The sequence below is a fragment of the Petaurus breviceps genome, unplaced genomic scaffold (genome assembly GCF_028583685.1).
Source record: "Petaurus breviceps papuanus isolate PSGF00001 unplaced genomic scaffold, PetGlider_PUasm1.0 175, whole genome shotgun sequence".
NCBI lineage: Eukaryota > Metazoa > Chordata > Mammalia > Diprotodontia > Petauridae > Petaurus > Petaurus breviceps.
Window position 1 is genome coordinate 51,857,008 of NW_027185764.1, and position 23,209 is coordinate 51,880,216.

The 23,209-nt window shown below is 36.6% G+C and overlaps 1 protein-coding gene across 1 annotated transcript in view; it reads right to left on the reverse strand.

The window, feature by feature from the left end:
• Positions 1 to 12,584: 12,584 nt before the first annotated feature.
• The window catches only part of PCSK1 (proprotein convertase subtilisin/kexin type 1), a 52,640-nt gene continuing 42,015 nt past the window's right edge, over positions 12,585 to 23,209 (reverse strand). The window contains exons 12-14 of the mRNA XM_069085145.1: positions 21,572 to 21,705; positions 18,710 to 18,871; positions 12,585 to 15,304 (exon numbers count right to left, since the gene is read on the reverse strand). Coding sequence (XP_068941246.1) covers positions 14,930 to 15,304; positions 18,710 to 18,871; positions 21,572 to 21,705 — 671 coding nt within the window. The 3' untranslated portion in view covers positions 12,585 to 14,929. The remainder of the gene's footprint in view (positions 15,305 to 18,709; positions 18,872 to 21,571; positions 21,706 to 23,209) is intronic.

Below are 23,209 nucleotides of genomic sequence, written 5' to 3' on the forward strand. Positions count from 1 at the left end.
AGAGAGAGAAAGAGAGATTCCTTTTCTTTCCCTAATGCCTACATTTTCCCCTTCTACCTTCTATCAATTTGTTCTTTCTTTCCTGTACATTAAACAGCATTTGACACAACTTGAGAATTCTCACTTTTAATCTTCCCATTGGTTGTTTACTAATGTTTTCAAGGCTTCAAACTGAATGGGTAAGAAACTGACGGATTCCTGGGCATAGATGACTTTTTCATTAAAAGAGAAAGGAAGATAGGGAAAGTGAATGACTATATAGATGAGAAAAAAGAACAAGGTTTGGCTTTCTAGGCCAGGATCTACAATATTGAAATGATAGCCTTCTGGGAAGGAAAGGAGAGTCTTTTGAGAGGACTAAGAAAAGGATACCTGGAAGAAGATTCACAAGCTTGACCAAAAATACATTAAAGTGGAGTTTATTGGAAGAAGGAAGGATAAGGAAAGATGAAAGACAACTGGAATAACCTAGAAGTAAGCCTGTCATGGCTTATCACTAAGTACTATATTGAGCATAAGGAATTGATCCTTCAATATTTGGTACAAAGGAAAAATGGCCCTCATTTGTATTTTTGTATTCTAGGGCTTTTCAGACACATGGCATTCTTGAATTCTGCTTGAAGAGTCAAATATTAGCTTGTAGAGCATAAGTGGGTTCTATCTAAGTGAATGACCATGGGATATAATCCTTGGGTCGGTTACTAAATGAGGACACTGATCAGATTTTCTAGACATGGGTTAGCTACAAAATAAATAAGTTGGGTCTGGATTACCTCATGTTCACTCAAGTATTGGAAGTCAGGAATAAAATAGTGTGAACTTCAAGCTAGAGAATGTTTTTATAGGTGAATTTCTAAGACTGTGACATCCTGATTCTTTACTCAAGGAGACTGTTTTAAGAGATGTGGGTCTGGACTAGCTTACACTGGTGTTTGTAAGACAATTGTTAAATTTTCATCATGAGAATCTGCAGCTTCCAAAACAGCAAATGATACAAACTAGGGATGGATTCATTTTTTTTTTGTCATTCATCTAGAGTTAAGAAAATGTTGAAGAATGTTAATATTATTATTGTTAATGTTCATATCATGTTATTGTTATATTGTAGTCATATAATGTTCATGTTAATATAAATAAAATGCTAATAATGCAAATTAAACTTGAAAGTGTATTGAGTGCATCTTTTTGATGTCCAGCATTTACCAGCATGCCTATGATCTGGACCAAAATGGAACATGGACGTTGGGATTCTTCCGAGTCCAAATGATGACAAGGATATAAGTCCACCCAGTGTCCTCCTCAAGAATCCTAGCCCATTCTAGGTTAGAGCAGAGACAAGAGGAAGCTCTCCCTTCATTAAACTTTGTAGGAGAGCACCTCCAAATTTGCTGTAACACTGTAGCATGCATCATTGCCTCAAAATAGAACAAATCACAGTTGAAAAACTGGGAAGAATTCTGCCCATGCTAAAGAATGATGCTCATGAAGAATGGAAAAGAATTGCAAAGGAACAAAAGACAGCATTTTTACAAGTTCTAACATGGTATTTCTCATCTAAACTTCATGACCACCCCCTCTCTCTTTGTATTTATCATTGCTTTACTCATGTATTCAAAAACTTGACAATGAATAAATAGCTCCCCTTATCCCAGACACTTCTGTCTGTTCAATGGCTCAAAGTTCAATCAGTTGTGAAATCTTGAAGTCAGTTTGTTTTAATGCTGCATTGACCCTGCTTCCAACTGGATTTTGATAGTCTCTTTCAGCTTTCACTTATAGCCTAATTTGGCAAATATTAATTGGCTTCCAATTCCATTGGCAAGCCACCAAATATCACCCTGAAAGAATTTTTTCTTTTTTCTTTCCCACAGTCACCAGCCTACCCCTATGCTCTTAGGAAACCTTGTTCACATGTTGGCAAAGGCCATCTTCCCTTAATTCAAATGAGTCAAAAAGATTTGCCCAGGAAATAAAGGGAAGAAGCAAACTGAAGCATGGACAGAGGTGGATTATTTTTCAGCTTAACTCTGTCTCATCATGTCTCTTAGATGCTGTTCTTATATTTTTTTTTTTGGTCTTTTGGGATGGGGAAGGCATGGCAATTAGGGTTAAGGCCAAAGGTCATACAGCTAGTAAGTCTGAGTTCAGATTTAAACTCAGGTCCTCCTGATTTCAGGGCAGGTTTAGACACTGTTCTTACCGAGTGTCCAGTGTCAAGAATTAGCTTAGGTCTTTTCTTAGTTTAGTGGAAAGGACCTTGGACTTAGAATGAGAAAACCAGACTTCATATCCTGACCTTGCTCACTACCCCACCCCCACTACCCAATTGCCTGGGGCACTGAGAAGGTAAATGAAAAGTGAGGGTCCCATAGTCAGCTTGGACCAGGAGCAGGATTTGAACCCAGGCCTTTCTGATTCAGAGGCCAGATCTCTATCTGTCCTTAGGCATTTTTTAATTTTCCTTGGGCATAAGCCCACCAGGGACTAATTGTGCTGAAATGATTTCTAAACATATGAACACCTCTTTGTGGAGGAGACACAGAATGAGAATCATCTAAATACCTTTTGAGGAATTGTCTACAAACCAACACCAAGCAGGGAGAGTATCTCTTTGGATACTACAAACTGTTTATTGTTCAGCTGCTATTATTGATCTGGGTTTTTTTGGTTGTGTCTGACGGTGATCCCATTAGGGGTTTTCTTGGCAAAGATACTGGAGTGATTTGCCATTTCCTTCTCTACTTCATTTTATAGATGAGGAAACTAAGGCAAACAAGGTTAAGTGACTTGTCTAGGGTCACACATCTAGTAAGTATCTGAGGCCAGATTTGAACTCAGGAAAATGAGTCTTCCTGACTCCAGGCCTAGCACTCTAGCCACTATATCACCTAAATGCACCATTATTGATCTGAGTGTGTCCCATTTAGGAGTGACCTGGAAAGCTGCACCTATAATTTTTTATATCTACTTCATTAATTCAGCCTTTCCAGATCATGAAGTTGCATTTGGGCCAGTGAATACTTGGCCCAAGATAGCACAAATCTGCTTCTCATTTATTCAAATTAAAAAAATACAACTTACAGAATGTTGGCTTTGGAGTGACCTTAAACATTACTTAGTTCCATTTCTTTATTTAACTTGTACTTTGGGTTTAGTACCACCCACAGAAACTTTGCCATGGAAACCTTGGGATGCCAGGTACTACCTGCTGATATGGATTTGCCCAGTATTCCCCAAGTTGCAATTATCCTGCCCTTGACTTTGGATGCATTTCTAAGAAGAAGAAATTGTTGTATGCAGTTGCAGGATGGGCTGTGGGGAGCTGTTAGATGGTCAATTTTGTATGGGACTGAATAATGGCTAGGAATAAGGAACTATGGCTTTGTACAGACTACAAACTAATGATAGGTCTAGACCTGCATAGACAGTGACCTGTGGCTCCCTGGGGTGATGTAGAATGTCAGGCTAGCCAACAGCTCCTTCTTGCACTTCCTCCGTCCACCCGGGGAGAAATAGGTTCTACCATTGCCCATGATCCCTCACTCCCATCTTCCCATTTCTTTTCTTCCTTTTTTCCTAGCTATCCAGATTATGGCAGGCAGGGAAATTTCAGTTCCTCTTGGTTTTGTGTATTATTATATAAAATACTTATATAATTTCAACAACCATTAATATTGATTTTGTTTGAGTATTTGCCTAACACCCTCAAAGAAGAACTTAGCCCAAGGGGGAGAAGAAGAAAGAGAACTTCCTACATGATACAATTGGGGGCAGATTACTCAGGTATCAGCTTAGTTAGTAAAACTGTCTAAGTTTGGACCTTGTGGTCTTGAGACTGCTATGACAAATTTCCCTTAAAGGAGGCTGTATCATAGAATCTATGCATGGAAACCACTGTTACAAGATGAGGCCTCTTAATTTTAAGGTCATCATGGCAGGTTCCTCTAACTGGGAGATTATGACACTGTGAGCCAGTTGTAGAAAGCAAGGATCAATTGGAAAACCCTAGATCCTGTCTACAGAGACTCTCTTATGCCAGAGGATAGTCATAAAACACTGACCCATGTTGGAAACTAGTGTATTCCTGGCTTTGCCCTATTAAATATACTTGGGGAAACTGAAGCATAGAAATTAAGAAACTTTCCCAAGGTCAGGCAGTTAATTCATATCTAGGGGCTGAGTCAGGACTTGAGCCTATGTCTCCCTACTCTCAAACCAGTGCACTTACCCCTACTCCATGTCTACCTCTCAGTTGTGTGAACTTAGATGACTTTATTGACCTCTCAGTCTATTTTGTCACCTGTAATGCAGAGATAATAATACTACCACTATCTACCTCACAGAGTGATTGTAAATAAAGCTTTCTGAAAACTGTAATGAGCTATTATCATTGTTATTTGATTGCACTCAGATAGAAATTGTCTGGGAACAAATCACTACCCTCCTATTCATTCTTTTAAAGTTAATGTTTATGAACAATTGATAAAATATCAGCTTTTTGTAGCTGAATAAAAGTATTAGTTTGCAAACATCCTCCATAGGCCCACTGAAAAGCATTCTCAGTATAACTCATGATAACGTACCTCATTTTGTTCCCATGTAACTTTAATCTCTTCTGCTGGGTATCTATATTCTGAAATTGTTTCAGCCCATGTAGTTTGGAGATTATGAGTACTTGGCATGATTCCACCTATTAAAACATTGGTTTAAAGTTTTTACAGATCAAGGTCATATCCAGGGGGTGATTGTGATCCAGGGTCTAATTTTGTGGTTGAGTTCTCCAGGACATTTTGAGGTCTATGGTTTTAATAAGGATTTCTCTGTCAGCGCTTGAAAGATAGGGAGCTTCTGACACACAATGTTAGTCATTAGATCATGTCTTCCTACATGTCTGGTATATTGTAAATCTTTATAGATTACAGTGATGTGTTGTACACTTTCTACTATTTCCTTTCACAATCCATATTGATCACTATCTGTGCTCCTTAAGGATAATCCTTCTTTTATTTCTGCTGATGAACTGGTCCTTGAATTGTCATGCTAAACCCCTCTGTTTTCAAAAATAAATTCACCAGACTCAATCATTTATTTGATGTTACCATGTTGATATATTTAGGCTGAGTTCACATGAATGTTTCCAATGGAGGGCTTTTTGGTTCTGTTCTTGGATTTTAGTTGTTGCACAGATTCTACTCTGCAGTAAATCACATTTGGTTGTATTTGCTAATTTTAATAATGTGCATCTATTATCTACCTTGACTATTGTTTGGTAAAGTGATGTATGTTTGTTCCAAAAGACTGTAAATTTTAAATTTGTTTATCGATTCTCTTTTTCCTTTCTGGGTGAATCTTCTTATAGTCATGCTAAAGTAGTGGACTCTATGTTTCATTATCACTGTATATGTTTTGTTAGTATTCTTTCCACATTTGTTATGTTGCATTTTATAGTTGTAAAAGTAAATATTGAGAATGGCATTATGTAGGTACATTTTGCTTTAAATGTGTTCTGCTTGTACAGTTTTGATTTTAGGGTTCCAGTAAGTCTTTAAATATGTTCGGACACAACCTTCTCTTTGATATCTTTATGCTTGAAATGTCTTAGCTGGAGGAGATATTTGTAAGGATAGTTCTCACCCATTAGTCCAATGTGGCCTCTGGATTCAAACTTCAAGGCTCTAGTCTCCATCTTTCTTCGTAATACATCAAGTATTTTATACATAATGTGTTCAAATGATGTTTAGTATTGATGAAGAAACTCTTGGTGGTATGAAAGAGCTCTTTGATATGTTTTTCATTGGTCCTTGTTGTCACCCATGGACATGATAATAAAATATTTTCATTTGACCCCTTCACTAATTTGGAAGCCATACTTATTTTGATTCAGAAGAGATGGTAATGTATTTAAATCTAGTCAAAAGCAAATTAGATTTAAACTGTCTCCCTGTCACTCATATTAGTTTTTATTATAGGCATCAAATACTCTAGCATTTTTATTGATTTGATGCTATTTTATAGTACTTTAATAAGCAATGGATAATAAGCAGAACCCAAATCAAAGGCTTTGTGTTAATCATTAAAGACATTAAATGTTGAGATACTTTCCAGCATTGTGTTCAATTATTGCTAAATTGGTAACAAGTTGGTCTTTATGTCCTTTTGAGCATGCCCTTTTGCTTCTCAGTCAATATATTGTTTTTCTTTAAGTGCCACGGAGGACAGTAGAGTGAGCAACACTCCGTGTTTTTCTTTGTAAATGTGTAGGCAAAATGGAAACACAAGCAAGGTGGGTTTTTTGTTGTTTTCTTTTTGGAGTTCAGTTTCCCAGGCTCAGGCTAAATTGTAAACATCTGAAAGATTAATCACCTTTGAGCCCTGATAATTCACAGCTGTGCTGAGTCAAGTAGGTTTCTGCTTTCTTGTTCTGAACCAATAAGGAGCCAAATCTTTGTTATATAGTCTTGGAGGCTGGCATTTTACTTTGGGGGTTCACTCATGAGAAAGATCTTTTGATTACCTGGTCAAGACTCTGAGTAGTCATATGTTCAGAGCCCCCTGGCTGCTCAGATGTCTGTGCTCCCTTGATCCAGTGATGTATGTAAAGTGTATAGCAACATTGCTATATTCAGACAGTCAGAGCCCTGTCTGTTGGTCTTTCTGCTTTTATTTTCTCTGTTTATATTTCCTCTATGTTCAGGGTGCTGACCTTCCCCTTGAGCTAGTGAATGTAATTAAAAGGAGATTATTGACCCATTTAGGGTTGCTTTCCTTCAGTAAAGGAGATCACAAAGCCAATGTTAGCAGGCCATCCTGGGTGTGTCAGGGTGCTTGCTGCTACAGCAAAACTAGGTATTTGGAACATTTCTAGCAATAAAAACATTTCAGGAAAAGTTAGTCAGACACATTGTGGCCATCTGGTTCACCACAGTGTAAGGAAAGAAAATGAATGAATAAAATGGCATGAGTGAAAGTGACATAAGCTAGGGAATACCATTCCTTCTGAAGTTTACCATCCCAGGTTCCTGAAGTGCTACAGGAAAGCTGTAGTTACAAAACTACACAGATTGGTTTCCTTCAGCCTGAATCTCTGTCTACCACTCATTATTTTTCCTTTCTAGTCTTATTCAGATTCCCATTGCTTGAAACAACCCTCTATCATTTCACATCCTTTTGGTCATTAAAAATCAATTCAAAATCCACATTCCCTAAAAAATCTATCCTAATAAACGTGGATGAACCTGTTGTCCTTCTCATTTTGCTGCATTCATTCCTGTGTTTGGTAATATCCATATAGATTTTGTTATATGTGTATCATATATGGTTTAGATTCTAGTATCTTACACTTGCTTTTATATTTATCCATAGTTGTCCATTTTATTTCTCCACCAAGCTGTAAGTTGTTTAAAGGTGAAATTAAAAATTGGCCTTTTGTTACTGTTGGATATGGTGAGCACTGAATAGCATCAGAGAAATGTAATTGAATATACTTTAACAGACAGGAAATGACTCATTCCTGAATCTTTTCTCTGTGTACAGTTATTCTTTCAACTTGTTAGAACAAAGATCAAAATTAGTATAGACTAGGAAAATAAAAATGAGAATGACATATGGCCTGCAATTGAAACAAATCAACCTGACCAATTCAAAAAGTTTTTGATGGTAAAAAAAAAAAGGTAATGAATAGAAAAAAGAATAGAGACACAGACAATAATAATTTTATTATTATCGAAATAATCAAGAAGTTTAACCAAATGTATCAATTACCATAACAAAAAGACTAAATGAGCCTGAAAATCAAATTGGCTTACTTGTCCAGAAAGAGAAATAGCAGCCACAGGCAGCACTGGTTTAGACTAGAAACTCATTTGTAAAAAATCTCACACATAAGGATGGCATAAGATTATGAACAATATTGCCTCCTAAAATAGAGAGAAGTGGTGGAGGGTAAAAAAAATAGTTTAGGGGAAACTGGGTAAGAGACCCAAAATCATTCTAAGGACATTAGAGATGAAAATGGAAAGGGGACAACAAGTCAAAGAAAAATAGAAAAGATCTGTGAAAATTTCTATAGCAAACTTTTCAGTATTAATTGCAAGAGAACCACACTTGGATTCAACATCACAGTCATGGACATGGTTATAGAAGAAGTAGAAATGACACTAAAGAGAACAAATATATGAAAACTACCTAGATTAGAGCATGTATGCACAGAGGAGATCCATGATGGAGGCAACATATTTGTAAGGACAATAAGGGATGAATTTGCATTTTATCTGAAAGAGAAGTAGAGGGCAAAAAAAATGGAATAAATCTCATACTTTACTAATGCTGAAAAAAAACAACCGAGAGAAAAACAACCACTGACCTATATGCTTATTTTAATATGACCAATGGCAGTTAATATTTATATAATGATTTAAAATTTATAAAAAAAAACTTCACATATATTATCTCATTGAATTCCCATCTACATAAAATTTTCATGAGAATAATCTGCATTTGTATCAAGGGCATCCTCAATGATGATATTAATAGGGAACAAGCAGGTTTTTAATAAGTGATATTCCACAGTCGAGCCAATCTTGACCATTTGAGATATGTGTGTGTGTATATCTGATACAAGATCTGACTATATGTATTGTTTATTGATCATTAAAAAGCAATTGATTTAGTAGAGCAAAATATCACCTCAAAAGCTGTATTTTAACAAAGTACCTCCCATCTAGAGATCAATATTATTCAGGATTCCTTGAATGCATGTACAAATAGCAATACTTATTAAAGACAAATACTTATGTCAAGCATTATGCTAAGAGCTGGGGATAAAAATGCAAAAGGAAAACAGTTCCTGCCTTCAAATAGCTTATATTCTAGTAGAAAGAGACATTATATATAGGGCAGTGGTGGCTGGTTCTAGAGGTAAAAGTGTTAAGTCATCCGGGGCTTAACCTGGAGGCAGGGGGAGAAGATGGGCAGGATGTAATGACTTGTAAAGAGATGACTTAAGAGTGTCCTAACAATAGAGATAATATTTTTTCCATGACTCTAAGATCATACTAATATTCACACATAATAGCTAGCACTTATACAGCATTTTAAGGTATGTAGAGCATTCTATATAATGAGCATGCAAAGTAAAAACCAGGGAGACATATGCTTGCTACTATCACAAGGAAGATTTGTTGTAGAGTCCAAGTTGAAAAGGGAAGGTGAGACTAGATTGCCTTCGGGAAATTTCTTTTAGTGACTTCAAACATCTCCTGAAAGCAAAGACCCATTTTTTTTAATACCAGTATTCTATTTTTGGTATTTAATGATTACAAATCATAGGACACTACTGTCTTTGAAGAATCAAAAGTGAAAATTACACAGAAGGCACTCAACTTCATTTACCATCAGCTGGTCTGCTTGATTTCAACTCCATGAGCAACATGCCTCCCCCAAGATGAAACCTCATCATCTTAGAGACTGATTGAACTTTGATACTCAATACCTCCTTCGTCTCCTTAGTTGCCTCTCCCCTCGAATTGGAAGATTGGAGGACAGATCAATGACCTCTTCCTCTTTTATATCAGACTTCTTAACTAACTTCATTTACCATCAGTTGTTGTGCATAGTTTCCACTTTCCAAACATCACGACCCAATGACAGTCATGTTCTCATGCCAGGTACCCTTTTGCACTCTGCCCTTTTCAGCTTCCTTTTGTGTGTTGTCTTCTCCCATTAGTGTGGAAGCTTCTTGAGGACAGAGGTTATTTTTTTTCCTATTTGTAAGTGCTTAGCACAATGCCTGGTACAAAGTAAATGCTTAAATAATATTTATTGACTATAGACTAGGGTAGTGGAGAGACACAGGGCGAATATGAGCAAACTGCAGCATATAGCAAATATGGAACTTCAAAGAAAAACCCTAAAGCATGTATTCAGGGAAATAAATGTACGATTGAAAAAGAAGGTAGATCACTCCACTGGTATCCAAGGGAAGAAGACCCCCTCCCACACATTAGGTTGACATTCTTATGTCACATTCATGAGAAGAGATGGAAAAAAGTAGCATAGGATAGGCAGCATGAATGAGTTGTGATCTTCATCTTTGAAGACAACATACAAATTGATGAGATCACAGATCCATTTGAGCCCTTTAGTATATAGCTTGTATCTTTTCAATTTTGTCTTAAATTTGCTGTCAACACTTACTCAACCCAGCAATGGTCCATTTTATTTCACTGCCAAATGATTATTGTTTGAGGATCAAATTATAATAATATCAACCCCATAATGTCTAGTAAAGTACAATGTTCTCTGTGGTTACTCCATAAATGCCTACTATTGTACAATCAAAGAAAAATAATTTTCTCTTCAATGAGTTCTTTTTCTCAAGGATTATCACTTTAAAAAAAAGCTGAAGGCTTCATTTTAGCTAGAGAATGTCACAGAACTGGACATTTTCAGTTGTATGGCACTGAACCAACTCAAGTTCAAGTCCAAAATAGACTTCATTACTTTTCTCCCCTGACCCCACCCTCTGTTAAATTTCCTTATTTTTTTCAAGGACACTAACACTATCCAGTTATCCAGGTTCACAACCTTTGTCATTTCCCATGTCCAATCAGTTGTCATCTCTTGTCAATGCTGCTTCCATAACCTCTCTAATATGCATACTGTTCTCTCCTCTGACACAGTCCCCACTCTAGATTAGAGCTTCATTATCTCTTTCCTGAACTGTAGTAACAGCCCCTAATTGGTTTCCTTGTCTCCAACTATTCCTCTATCCAATACATCCTCCATTCTGTGACCAAATTGCAATTTTTAATGCATAAGTCATTCAAAAATCTCCAATGGCTATCTATTATCTTTGGGTCTAGGATAAGATATAAACTCCTTTGTTTAGCATTTAAAGTCTTTCACTATCTGGCTCTAGCCTAACTTTTTAGGTTTCAGACACTCCAAAGTCCGGTCAAAAAAGTATACTTCCTATTCTTCATGTGCAACATTCCCTCTCTGGCTTTCATTCTATTGCTTGATCTGTATGCCCTACCCCTAATAACCATGCCCCACCCCACCCCAGCCTGCTCTCCTTCTTAGCCTCCAGCTCTTAGAATTCTAACATTCTAGTTTCCTTAAGAATTCAGTTCAATGGTCACATATATTCCTGATTCCTACCCCTGCTAGTGTCTCCTCCCTCATCCCCCTAAACCCCTGCATCACCTTGTACCTACTCACATGTGCACATTTCCCCAGTAGAATATAATCTCCTTGGAGTTGGGCACTGGTTCATTTTTGTTTTTGTATCCTCAATGCCCAGCACAGTTCTGGGTAAGTAATAATTGATAAAAGCTGATTAATTGAATGAATGGATCCTAGCCTCTTAAAGAGTTGGAAGATCTTCTAATTTCATCATATCACCTACTCAACTCTCTCTCTAGGGAAGTACCTTCAAAAAAAACCCAAACTGATGAGTTTGTAACATTGTATTGGGGTAGGCAAAGTAGGCTTAGTGATAATGCAGCCACTGGAACTGGATTCCTACCCATTCTGAAAGGCCTCCCTACCCCCTGAAATAAGATGAAAAGTGTTATGACCAATCTCATCCGGCTGAAATCATAACTTCCCATTATTCTCCCAGGCTTTGTGCTCTATTAGACTTATTCTTGAATTAACACAATGTGAATGTGATAAACTAAGAAACTCTTCCGTCCTTTGTCTGAGTGCACCAGTGTTGTCTGTTGTTCTGAAGGTGGCCAGAAGACAGGGATCGTGATGTCTGACTCTGTTGATTCAGCACTGTGCTATAGATATCATTCTTGGTTTTTCTACAAATCTCCACATAATTTTGGAATATTTCTACAAGTAGTATTTGTATTGTATTGGAATATATCTACAAATACTCCATGTCTGGATTAAACAGAGTATACCATAATTCCTCCTGTAGGCTGTTTATGAAGAATAAGGGTATAGAATCATTCAATGCCAATTTTGTTTCTGCACATAAATTTATGAAGTCAGGCTATTTAGTAGTGAATGATTTGCATTAATTGTTATTAGAGTCACTTTGGGCTTTGTATTGTTTTGGTAAGTAAAACATAATTATTTCTAAGTTGAATTTCAAATGTTGATAAAAGTAAAATTGAGTGCTCTCCCAAGTGCACGTGTATGTGTGCACATACACACACACACACACACACACACAAATGAAAAACCAGTTACTCCAAAAGGAACTGAATTCTTAATGTAGATTCAAACAGATCCCTGCTTTTGTGACCTTGGACAAATAGCTTCACTCCTTTGGACCTTAGTTCTCTAATAAAATGAGGGGATTGAACCAGAAGATTTCTAAAATCTATTATTTCTTTTTGTTTGATATGTTTTTCTCTTGTTAATCCCCTTTTAACACACAGTAAGTGAGAAAGGGGCAGTTCTATTAGGTAATTTTTTTATTATTATTTCTACCATACCCACCATCTTTTTATTTTGGACTCAGTGAGGGAACCATTTACTCTTTTAATTTAAAAGTATATTTGACATTTCCTGGTTAATACATTCAGGGCTTCACTTTGAAATTTCTTTAAAAATGTTACGACCACAGATTCTGGACTCTGCTAACATATTGTATTATGCTATAAGACAAGGTATTGCAACATCACATCACATACATATAGGTATCATCATTGCTAGAGGAACATGCCTTTGAAAAATATTTTATTGGATGAAACTTTCTCATTCTCAAGAAAACATATGGTTCTTTAATATAATTTATTGTGCCTTTCAAAATTCTGCATGTTTGATAAAAGTTTTGATATATTATAAATACCTGTAAAGAAAATAGAATTTAAAATTCTGAGACAAAACATTTTATAATTTTCCTCTTTTACATTTTCACAAAAACCCACACAGGCACCAAGAAAGACAAACAATAAAAATAACTCTATACAACACACTCTGGGTTGGAAACATTCAAACAAGATGTGGTTTTCATATTAAAGCTTCACTAGGGGAACCTTTGGCCACAGCACAAGAGGTGGTTGAGATTTTAACAATGAATTAATATTGTTCAACATGGTTAACAAGAAGGCATTATACATTAAGCACTGAGCTGGGAGTCAGGGAGACCTGAGTTCTAGTCCCGGTGCAGACACTGTTAGCAGTGTGACCACAGGCAAAACTATACACATCACTGAACGTCAGATAATACATGGAAATTCCAAGGACAGGATGATCATTCTATTTTATTTTTTAGGACAGTTTGTAAGCATTATGATCATATCAGAGCTGTATCCTGACTGTTTCCTCATTCTGCACAAATTCAAATGTGGATTAGGGAAGGGGAAGGTCATTTTGCCAAACTATATGGAATCAGGCAGACCTTCATAGTGCTTTCTGATTTGTACATGTTTAAAATCCTGGAACTGCTTACTAAGCTATAGGGAGCATCACAGTTAGCAAAAGCAGAAAACAGAAACCTTCAGTGCATACACACAGTGAAGGAGGGATTGGCATCTATTACAGAGATGCAAATGCCCATCCATATAACTTATTTAGGGTCCTTTTGGTATTGTCGGGTTGTTGGTTGTATGCCTGAATTATCTGATTTGGCTCTCCACAGATATGGCCTAAATTAACAGTATAACAAATTCTCACCTTTATTTTGTAATGTGTAGATTCAGCCTGAAAATAATGTGTGTGGATTTTTTCCCTTTAATTAATGTTATTCATGCTTAGTATCTTTGGTAAAGAAGTTGGTCATGAGAATGAGGGGCCTAAAAAAAAAAGAGAGTAGGGAAGAGGCCAAAGAGCAGGCTAACATTTTAGAAACCAAAAAATCCTCTTTCATGTAACATATTGGCTTATATGTGGTCTTTTTTTTTCTTGGCTTCTCATTCAGAATTATTTCCTGATTTTTGCTTTTGAAATTCACTTACAGAATACTATGTATTAAGCTGAAAGTGCAGCTCTGAGAAAGGGGCATATAAAGGGAAAGGAAAACATTGAGAATTAGGAGAACAAAGAAGGAAAAACACTAAATTTTTATCCAATGACTGGTTCTACACCAAACAAAATGTTGGGTATATTTTGCTAACTATATAGGCTAGATAATCCAGGTCAAAACTCCATCTTTGTGCCTCAATGGCCCACATTAATCACATGCTTAATTCATTTCCCCATTTCTGTTTCAGTGGAAGGAGCCTGTATTTTTAAGTAAATAAGAGTCAGAGGAGACAGCTGGTTCCAACCTGGCTCTTCCACTTACCCACCTGGTTGGCTGGCCTTAAGGCTCAGCTCTTCATCTGGAAAACGAGGGGCGGTGCTAGATGACCTCTAAGGGCCTTTCCAGCTGAAAAATCTATGATCCTAAGTGACTTTTTGGGGAGCCCTTTAGTTGTAAGAATCACAATCCTAAAAGTCATTACTAGACAGGAAACAGCCATGGAGGGGACAGAAAGAAAGGCTGTAGGCACATCTCCTGGTGTTTTGCAGCAGTTTTGTTGTTAATGTTTTGTAGCCCAGAGTTTTTTTTTTTTAATTATTATTCTTTTGAGAAATGAAAATGGGAAAAAATAGAGGCAGCTTAGAAGTGGATTTTAAATATGATGGGAGAAACACCAATGGACTTTGATTCCAGAAAGAAAGAAAAAAAACATTCCACTTGTGAAAACATGTTTTAAATAGAGCTCCTGGTGACTGTCCCCAGTACAGCTAAGCTCTCAGTGGGAAGCAAACTCCTTCTCTTTATGTAGTAAATTGTGTGTGTTTGTGTGTGTGCAAGAATGTGTGTGTACTTGAATGTGTGTGTGCATGTGTACATGTACGAGACAGCAATGGAAAGCAAGGACATAATTATATGAATAAAATATAAAATCTACATCAGTCACAGGCAGGATTATAAGAGAAGGGAGAAAGAATGAACATTTCCAACTCAGGAGGTCACCTCGCTTTAATTCCCTTCCTTCAGAATGTCAACCAGAGCCTGCAATAGTCGATCATCCCTGTGCTTGTATGGTTTCGTGTTGTAGAAAAGGTCCACATAGTCACTATACAGACTATTCTCAGCATTTTTTAACTGGGATGGTTTGTTTAATTTTTCCAGAGCTTGATAGAAGTGTTCATAGGGGATCTTCAGCTTTTCATCTGATTGACTCTTTGGTGCTTGATTGGGGGCTCCCTGTTTGCTGAAAGCACTTTGTAGGAGCTGGAGCATGGCCCTGGAAGATGTTTTTTCCATCAGTTTGTCACTGCTGCTGTCGCTGGGGAGAGTGGAGCTTTTAGAGGGCTGGGGGCTTTCATGAAGACTTTTTGGGGTGACCTGGTCCTAAAACAAAACAAAACAAAAAAACCCACCATGGACAGAGTGACCATTGGTATTTTGATTTTTCTTTTGGAAAATATTTGTGGAGTATGTATGCATCAGAAGCTACACAGATAAAAATCATCACTTTCATCTCAAATTTTCCAACAGGATTTTTTTCTGAATTTTTTCTCTTCCCTATCTCATTCTACCTTTAGTATACTTTTTCTCAATTTGTTCAAACCCTGTGATCACATTGTAAGCTCCTTAAAAAGTCAGGAATGACTATTTTTCATCTTTGTATCCTTAGTGCCAACATGACATCTTGTACATTATATTTACTTAACTAACATTACCATAAGACTTTAGAGGTGACACAGTGAATATAGCACCAGACTTAGAAAAACTCATCTACTTGAGTTTAAATCTGGCCTCAGACATTTACTAGCTGTGTGACCTTGGGCAAGTCATATAACCCTTTTTGCCTCAACTTCCTCATCTGCAAAATAAGCTGGAGAAGGAAATGACAAACCACTCCAATATCTTTGCCAAGAAAACCCCACATGGGGTAACGAAGAGTCAGACATGATTGAAAACAACTGAATGATAAGAGAAGGACTTCAGAAATCACTTAGTACAAAGCTCTGTTTTTTTTATAGATGAGGAAACTAAGGCCCAGAGAGGCCAAGTAATTTTTCCAAAATCACATAGTAAGTAAATAGCAAAATTAGGTTTTAAACCTAGGTCCTTCAATTCTAAATCTATTATTCTTTCCATTACCCCATTATGCCCCTTCAAAATACTCTATCATACTGGTCCAAGATTTAAAAGCAAGATGACTTTTTTTTTCCTTTTTGGAGGGGATAACGTAGGGCAATTGGAGTTGTGACTTGCCCAAGGTCACACAGCTAGTTTTGTGTTAAGTGTCTGAGGCCAAATTTGAACTCTGGTCCTCATGACTCCAGAGCCAGTGCTCTATTCACTGCGGCACCTAGCCACCCCCAAGATGACTTTTCTTAATCCCATAATAAAAGAGACTAATACTAACAAGGAATACTGTGGATACCACAATTCTTATTCTAGTTATGATAAAGCCTTAGAAGGGACTATAGAAGTCATAAAACCTAATGATTTCAAGGAGTTCTCTAACATAATACATTTGTAAAAAAAAAAAAGTTTATTTGTATAGAAAGAAGGACTAATTCAAGTTTGGTTATGTTCTTTAGATCATTTAAATATCATCATCATTTGGACTTCCTTAAACTATATGACCTGTAACTTTAATGAATTGAAACATTATTATTATTTCTAATTCAATTAAATCAATGCTACTAAAGGGATACAAAAAGAAATAAAATCTCAGTCCTCATGGGAATAGGAATACAATAATAACCCTAGGACTTCAGAGTTATCAAAGTGCTTTTACATACAGAATCTTGCCATTTATAATACAAATATCATGGCGATTGAATTACAAACAAGAAAAAAATGGGAGTCAAAATTTATCTATTCGTTCAATGTTGAATTTTATTATGTTGATAATTTGGCATTTAAAATCCTTCACAACCTGGCTCCAGCTTATGTTTCCAGTCTTATTCTACATTATTCCCTTTCATACATTCTTCATTCAAGCCACACTGGTCTTCTTGCTATTCCTCATACATGATAATACCCCTGCAGGCTGTCCCTTAGACTTCAGAGCATTCTCTCCTCACCTCTCTCTCTGAGGATCCCTAGTTTCTTTCAAATCTTAGTTCAGATTCCATTTCCTATGTAAGCTCTTTTGGGAATTCTCCCTGCTACCAGTGCTGTTCCCTTCCTCTCCTTCCACCTCCGCCCTTCCTCCTCCTCCCAATTACATTCTAGGGTCAAGTCACTTGACCTATCTGGGCACTGGTTTCTTTACTTAGAAAATGAGGGTATTGGATTAGGTGGTTTCTAAAGTATATTCCAGTTCTAGATTTATAATTATATACTTATATTTATACATATTTTCTTACTCAATAGAAGGTAAACTTTTTGAGGTCAGGGACTTTTATTTTAAACTCTGTATCCCTATTATCCAGCCCAGTCCCTGACACATAGTAGGGGCTGAATAAATGTTTGTTGATTGACTGAAGACATGGCCCCTTCTCTCAAGAAGCTTACATTCTTTTAGGGAGGTTACAGGGCTGTAAATAAATATAAAACACAATAAGATAGATGAAATGGAGGTTGTAAATAGTGCTCTGTGGATTCAAAAGAGAGAGAGTGCATATATAGTTGGGTAGATTAAAAAAGATCTTTATGATAGATGGAGCCCCAGGGAACTGTTATGGGAATGGGAATCTGAAGATTTTCCCTGCTCCTTGGCCCTTTGATAAGCTTAAGTGACTCTGAGAACCTTCCCTGATTTGAAAATATCCTCTTCCCCCTAATAGGCTGAATGTGGTCACAGGGAGCCTGTGGCAGGAGGCTTGTTTTTCAGGAATGCCCACACCTTGTTACTTTGTGATTGGGCAGTAGGTCAAGAGGGTTGTGATGGTCTCTGACCCAGGAGAAGACTATATATATGCTGATGTGAGGTTTTGCTTTGGGGCTCACTTTGGGAAGAGTTGTGTTATTTGGCCAGATGAGACTCTGGGCAGCCATTGGGTGCCCCGGCTTTGAAAATCCAGATGTTGGTGCTTCCCTCTCTGGTAAATAACTAGATATGGATGTAATGGTCAGACAGCTGGAAGCCCTGTCTGCTGGTCTGTTTCTCTGTCTGTATTTTTTTGTCTGCTTATAACTTGTGTTTGTATTCTCAGAAGTTCAGGGTGTTGACTTTTCCCCTGAACTAGGCAAATGATATATGTTTGACTGATTAAAGTAAGATTGTTAACCCATTTTGAGTTGCTTTCCTTTAGAAAAGCAGATCTAAGAACCTGTGCTAGCAGCCATCCTGGGTATGCTGGAGTGCTTGTGGCTACAGGAACTTAGGGGTCAGGGGAAAGAGGAGATGATTGGAAGAGGAGAGAAAGAGGTAGTGTGACATATTGGAAAGAATGCTATGCTTAGAACCACAAGACCTGAGTTCAAGCCTCAGCTCTGACCCTAATCATTAGACCTTGGGGAAACTTAGTGTCTCTCTCTGAGTCTCATGTTTCTCTTCATAAAAAATAAGAGCAATAATATTTACACTAACTTCCTTTAAAGGTTTTTGTGAAGGAAACATTTTATAAATTTCAAAGTGATGCATGAACGTGAGCTGGGAATAATATAGGACCTAAACGTTAGAGAAAACATGTGTTCTATGAAAGAAAATCATCTGAGTTTTTCTAGGTGCCTGAGTTATTATATTCCTCAGTATAAATGAGCCTCTTTGGGGTTTGCTCCTTTGGAACACAGGATATTAAGTAGATCATTGATAGAAGCTGCATAGAAATTTACAAAGAGACATATACAGACCTCAGCAGAATCGGCCATCTTCTCCACCCCTCTTCTGTCATTCTGCACAGCATTATAAGAAGTGTAGACACGGGGCTGCTTCATGTGTTCTGGCTGGGTGGAAGTCCCGTGCAAAATCAGTTTCCAGTTCACAATTCTTCCTTCATTTTCCATCCTTCCAGACTAATGAAGAAGTACAGACATTGTTTGTGGTGGGTTTTGAATGTGTTCAACTTTGCTTTTCTCAAAATATATCCTTAAGCATCCTTCAAGGTTCATAATTAACATCTTATTATAACATCTCATAGAAACATGCAGGGTGTACTGGAACCAGCTTGATCTAGCTCCTAAGAGTTAACTGTAAAATTTTCAGTATAAGAATGTACACTTCAGAAATAGACATGCTATAGATTAGGGTTAGATTTATGGCTTTGTTGATGTGTAGGCTTAAGTTATGGAGAAAATATTAATAATGCAGATTAAACTGAAAAGTGTGTATTGTGTACATTTTTCCACCTGGAAAGATGATCGTTAAACATTTAGCAGCACAAATCTAGAAACATGATACTTTATGTAGTAAGAAGGAAATCATCAGGCTCCTTTCAATTACATGCAATAGTATTGTCTTCAGATTCAGGTACCCCTCTACCCCCAATAATATTTAATTGCCCAGACAATTAAACATATGAAGCCTTTAGGTGAGCCTTACTTTGTAGAATTGATATATTACTAAAAAATTGGCTACAGTTTCTAGATTTTCTTTCTGGTCATAAAATTGGAAGTGTGTTCCCATGGAGGGAAACTTTGCTACCACATTTAATAAAAGGCACAAAAGAAAATAGCAAACTTTTTTTATTTGAGAAACTAATTTTCTCTAACAAAATGTTAAGGATAACAACACAAAAAAATTTTAAGTTATAATGTACTAAAATATAAATACAAAATAAACAATGGTCACACGACCATTAAATGGCACCTTCTGTCATAGTGCCAACTTATTCTTCTTTGCTATAGCCAAAAGATCAAGATCTTTATATGTTTCATTTCTTTTTAAAATTTCATTTTGTTTTTCTTTTAACAAGCACTTATTTTCCCTTTCTCCCACTCTCTCCCATTTAAAAGAATAAAGGAAAAAGTTGTAACCAATATTCATAGTCAAAGAAAACAAATTCCCACATTGTCAATGTCCTAAAATATTTGTCTCATTTTGCACCTTATATCTATCACCTCTCTGCCAGGGGGTTAGCATGATTCATCATTATCAGATTGGTGAAATGACCAAACATAATTTCAGAGGACTGAGATGCTTCATTTCTAATTTGAAACATTAAGGTGCTTTATGGGAGGAGGAGGAGCTATTTTTCAAGAATTATATTAATAAAAACCCTAAAACTACATTGATCTCAATTCTGAATAGATGCAAGAAATCGTTTTAAATTATTTCCATAATTTTAGTTAGAAAACAAAATCTGATACCTCTAATTCTCAATAATTCACTTTTGGGGAAAATTTCACATCCCAAATCTTATACCTACTGAGTAAATTAATTCATTTTTCAAACCATCCTAAAAGAAAACATACCAGCAATTGCTTGAAAGATGGTGCAGAAGAATCTTAAGTTCCTAAAGGTTCTTTGTTCAGACATTCTGATCTATTCTCTCTATGACTGTAATATCATGAACATCATTTTGTGTTAGGGAGAGGAGTGGAAAATAAATTCCTTTTATCTCACTTCATGGAAGGACAGAATTTGAAAAATCTATAATGTAGCTTTATTTTTTTTCTTCACAATGCAAACAAATGCAATTTCATTGGTCTGTATTATAATATATTAGTATTCATTTACTCCAATGAGAAAACTTCCTTTACCAATGTAGACGGGTAGCTGCTTTGTTATTACAATCTTCAAGAGCTGTTTGAGACACTGAAGTGTCTTGACTTGGCTCCCACAGTCAGTATGTCAGAGGCATGATTTGAACCCTATTCTTTTGAACCCTATTCTTTCTGACTGCCAGGACAGCTTTCTATCAAACTACACCTTACTATTTCTTACCCACAATATAACTAACTTCTCTAAATTGCACACAATCATTTTAGGGTATCTACACAGACTAGATGTAATGTCTATACTATACCATAGCAAAAGTAATTTGACAAATTACACAGATGGATCATTCAGTCATTTGAATAAGCAGTCAGGGGTAATTCACATTCTTCTTCAAGAGGGCAAAATGATCAGATCAGGTTTGCCATGCTGAGTCACTTTATGCACACGTGATGCAGCTTGTTACTGGCAAAATTTCAGTCCCCTGGGCTTCTTTTTCTACTATTATCCACACATCCAAATGTAGATTTCCATAAACTATAGTAATCCCTTCCACATCATGGGGGTTAGGGGCACAGCACCCCTGTTGTCTGAAAAACCTGCATAAATTTTTTGGCCTTCCCTTCATACCAGAGAAGAAGTCTGAATTATTATATTTTCAAGGATAAAATATGTTGGTATTATACAATGCTATGCATGTATTTTATGCATTTCTGGGCTTCCAAACTTTTTCTGTATCATCTGTGGCTTCTGTAAAACTCCCCCAAAATTCCCACTTAACTACTTAGGCTGACCTGAGATATATGGAAACTGTTGTGGGGAAAGGTGTGATGTGGACAGGATGACTGTATTTTCTTCCAATTTTTCCAGTCAAGTTCCTTTAACACCCAGATGAATGTTAACCCCCATTTCCAGATCGTTAACATGTTCCCTACTACATGTATTTTGCTCCTCCAGCATAAATTCACTTCCATGTCTTTCCCATCACACAGACACACACACACACACACAGAAACACACAGAGACACACACACAGACACACGCATACATTTACATACCATATCAGTAATTCGTAAAGCCCAGGTACCAACTGGATTCTCTCCCCATGTATGAACAGACATGAAGTCCCAGTTCTTGAAACCATTAGGTGATGTATCTCTCTCTCTTTCAGCCAATAGCACAGTACTGGTTCCTGTGTTGATGCAAAAGTAAAAACAAAACACACACAAATCCATCTCTTAGCACAGTGATTGTCATGTAGTAGGCTCTTAATAAATGTTTATTGACAGACTGACTAATGAAGTGAGGGAAATCACTTGAGATAATTGTTATTTGGTATTTAGATAAAATCTAGCTAGTAAAAAAATATGCTCGGGTAGGAATGTTCTCAAAATCTCTATCCACTACAAGGCCAGAATACAGTCATTCATAAGGAAAGGGGGTGGGGTGGGGGTTATAAGCTCATTTAAATACAAAGAATGGAAAGCTACATTTAAATAACATTCAAAAGAAAGATTCAAGGGGCATAAATATTTTCAGGGACATTATCACTTTAGAAAGAGAAAAATTCAGTTTTCAGAGATCATTCAATGTAAATTACAGTCACTTGATACTGAAATATAAATACATTAATTAGCTGACCTACGTTTATACAACAAACTAGAGTCAGAAATGCAATGATAATGGAATCTCAGGCCCCTCCCAGATTCATTAACAACCATTTATTTCCTGAACCAAAAGAGTTAGTAAACTTCAGAGTAGCTCCTAGTATAGGTGACAGGTTGTAAAAAATATGAGTAGCTTAAGAGATGGCATTTATATAGAACTTTTTGATATGCAAAATGCTTTACATACATTCTCTCATTAGATCATTACAGGAATCCTGTGAGATGAACAGTGCTCTTATTAATATCCCCATTTTACAGGTATGGAAACTGAGGCTTACAAAGGTTAAAGTGACATGTTCATGGTCACACAGCTTTCTGAGACAGGATGTGAACCCAAGTATCTCCTGATTCCAAGCTCATGATACTCTTATTATTATATTATGTCATATTATAATTATATTATTATTATAGCTCCTTTCTGTGACAATATACCTCCTCAGATGTCAGTCTTTTCCAAATATTGGGCTGATCATATTATGAATCCTTTCTGAAAGGGAATGCATTCATTCCAAGGATCCATCTTAACTTAGCAGCAATACATCTTTACTCTGCCTGAATTTTGGGAAATATAATTTCCTTAGACCTTGCTGTCATAGAGGCACATATCAAAGCTCTTAATAACTTGTAATTTACAAAGAACTTTTACATCCTTCATCTCACTTAATATTCCAAAACACATTCTACAAAAAGCATAAAGGCCTGCTCCATTCATAGTAAGGAAACTATTGTGTTGTGGTTTTTTTTTTAACCCTTTTGAACTGAGCAAGCAACCTAAACTACGTCTTTGTGTATGGCACATATTGGAAGTGGAATTAGTCCTCTAGGGCTTCAAGAGTATAATTTAATAAAATATTGTCAAATAAATTGTGATATGTCAATGTAATTGAATGTTACTGTGCCACAAGAGATAAGTACAGAAGAGCGTAGGACAGAAGAAGTATATGAACTGTGGTAAAGTGAAGTAAGCAGAACTAGGAAAGCAATATACATAGTGACTACAATGTAAGCAAAAACAACAACCCAACAACC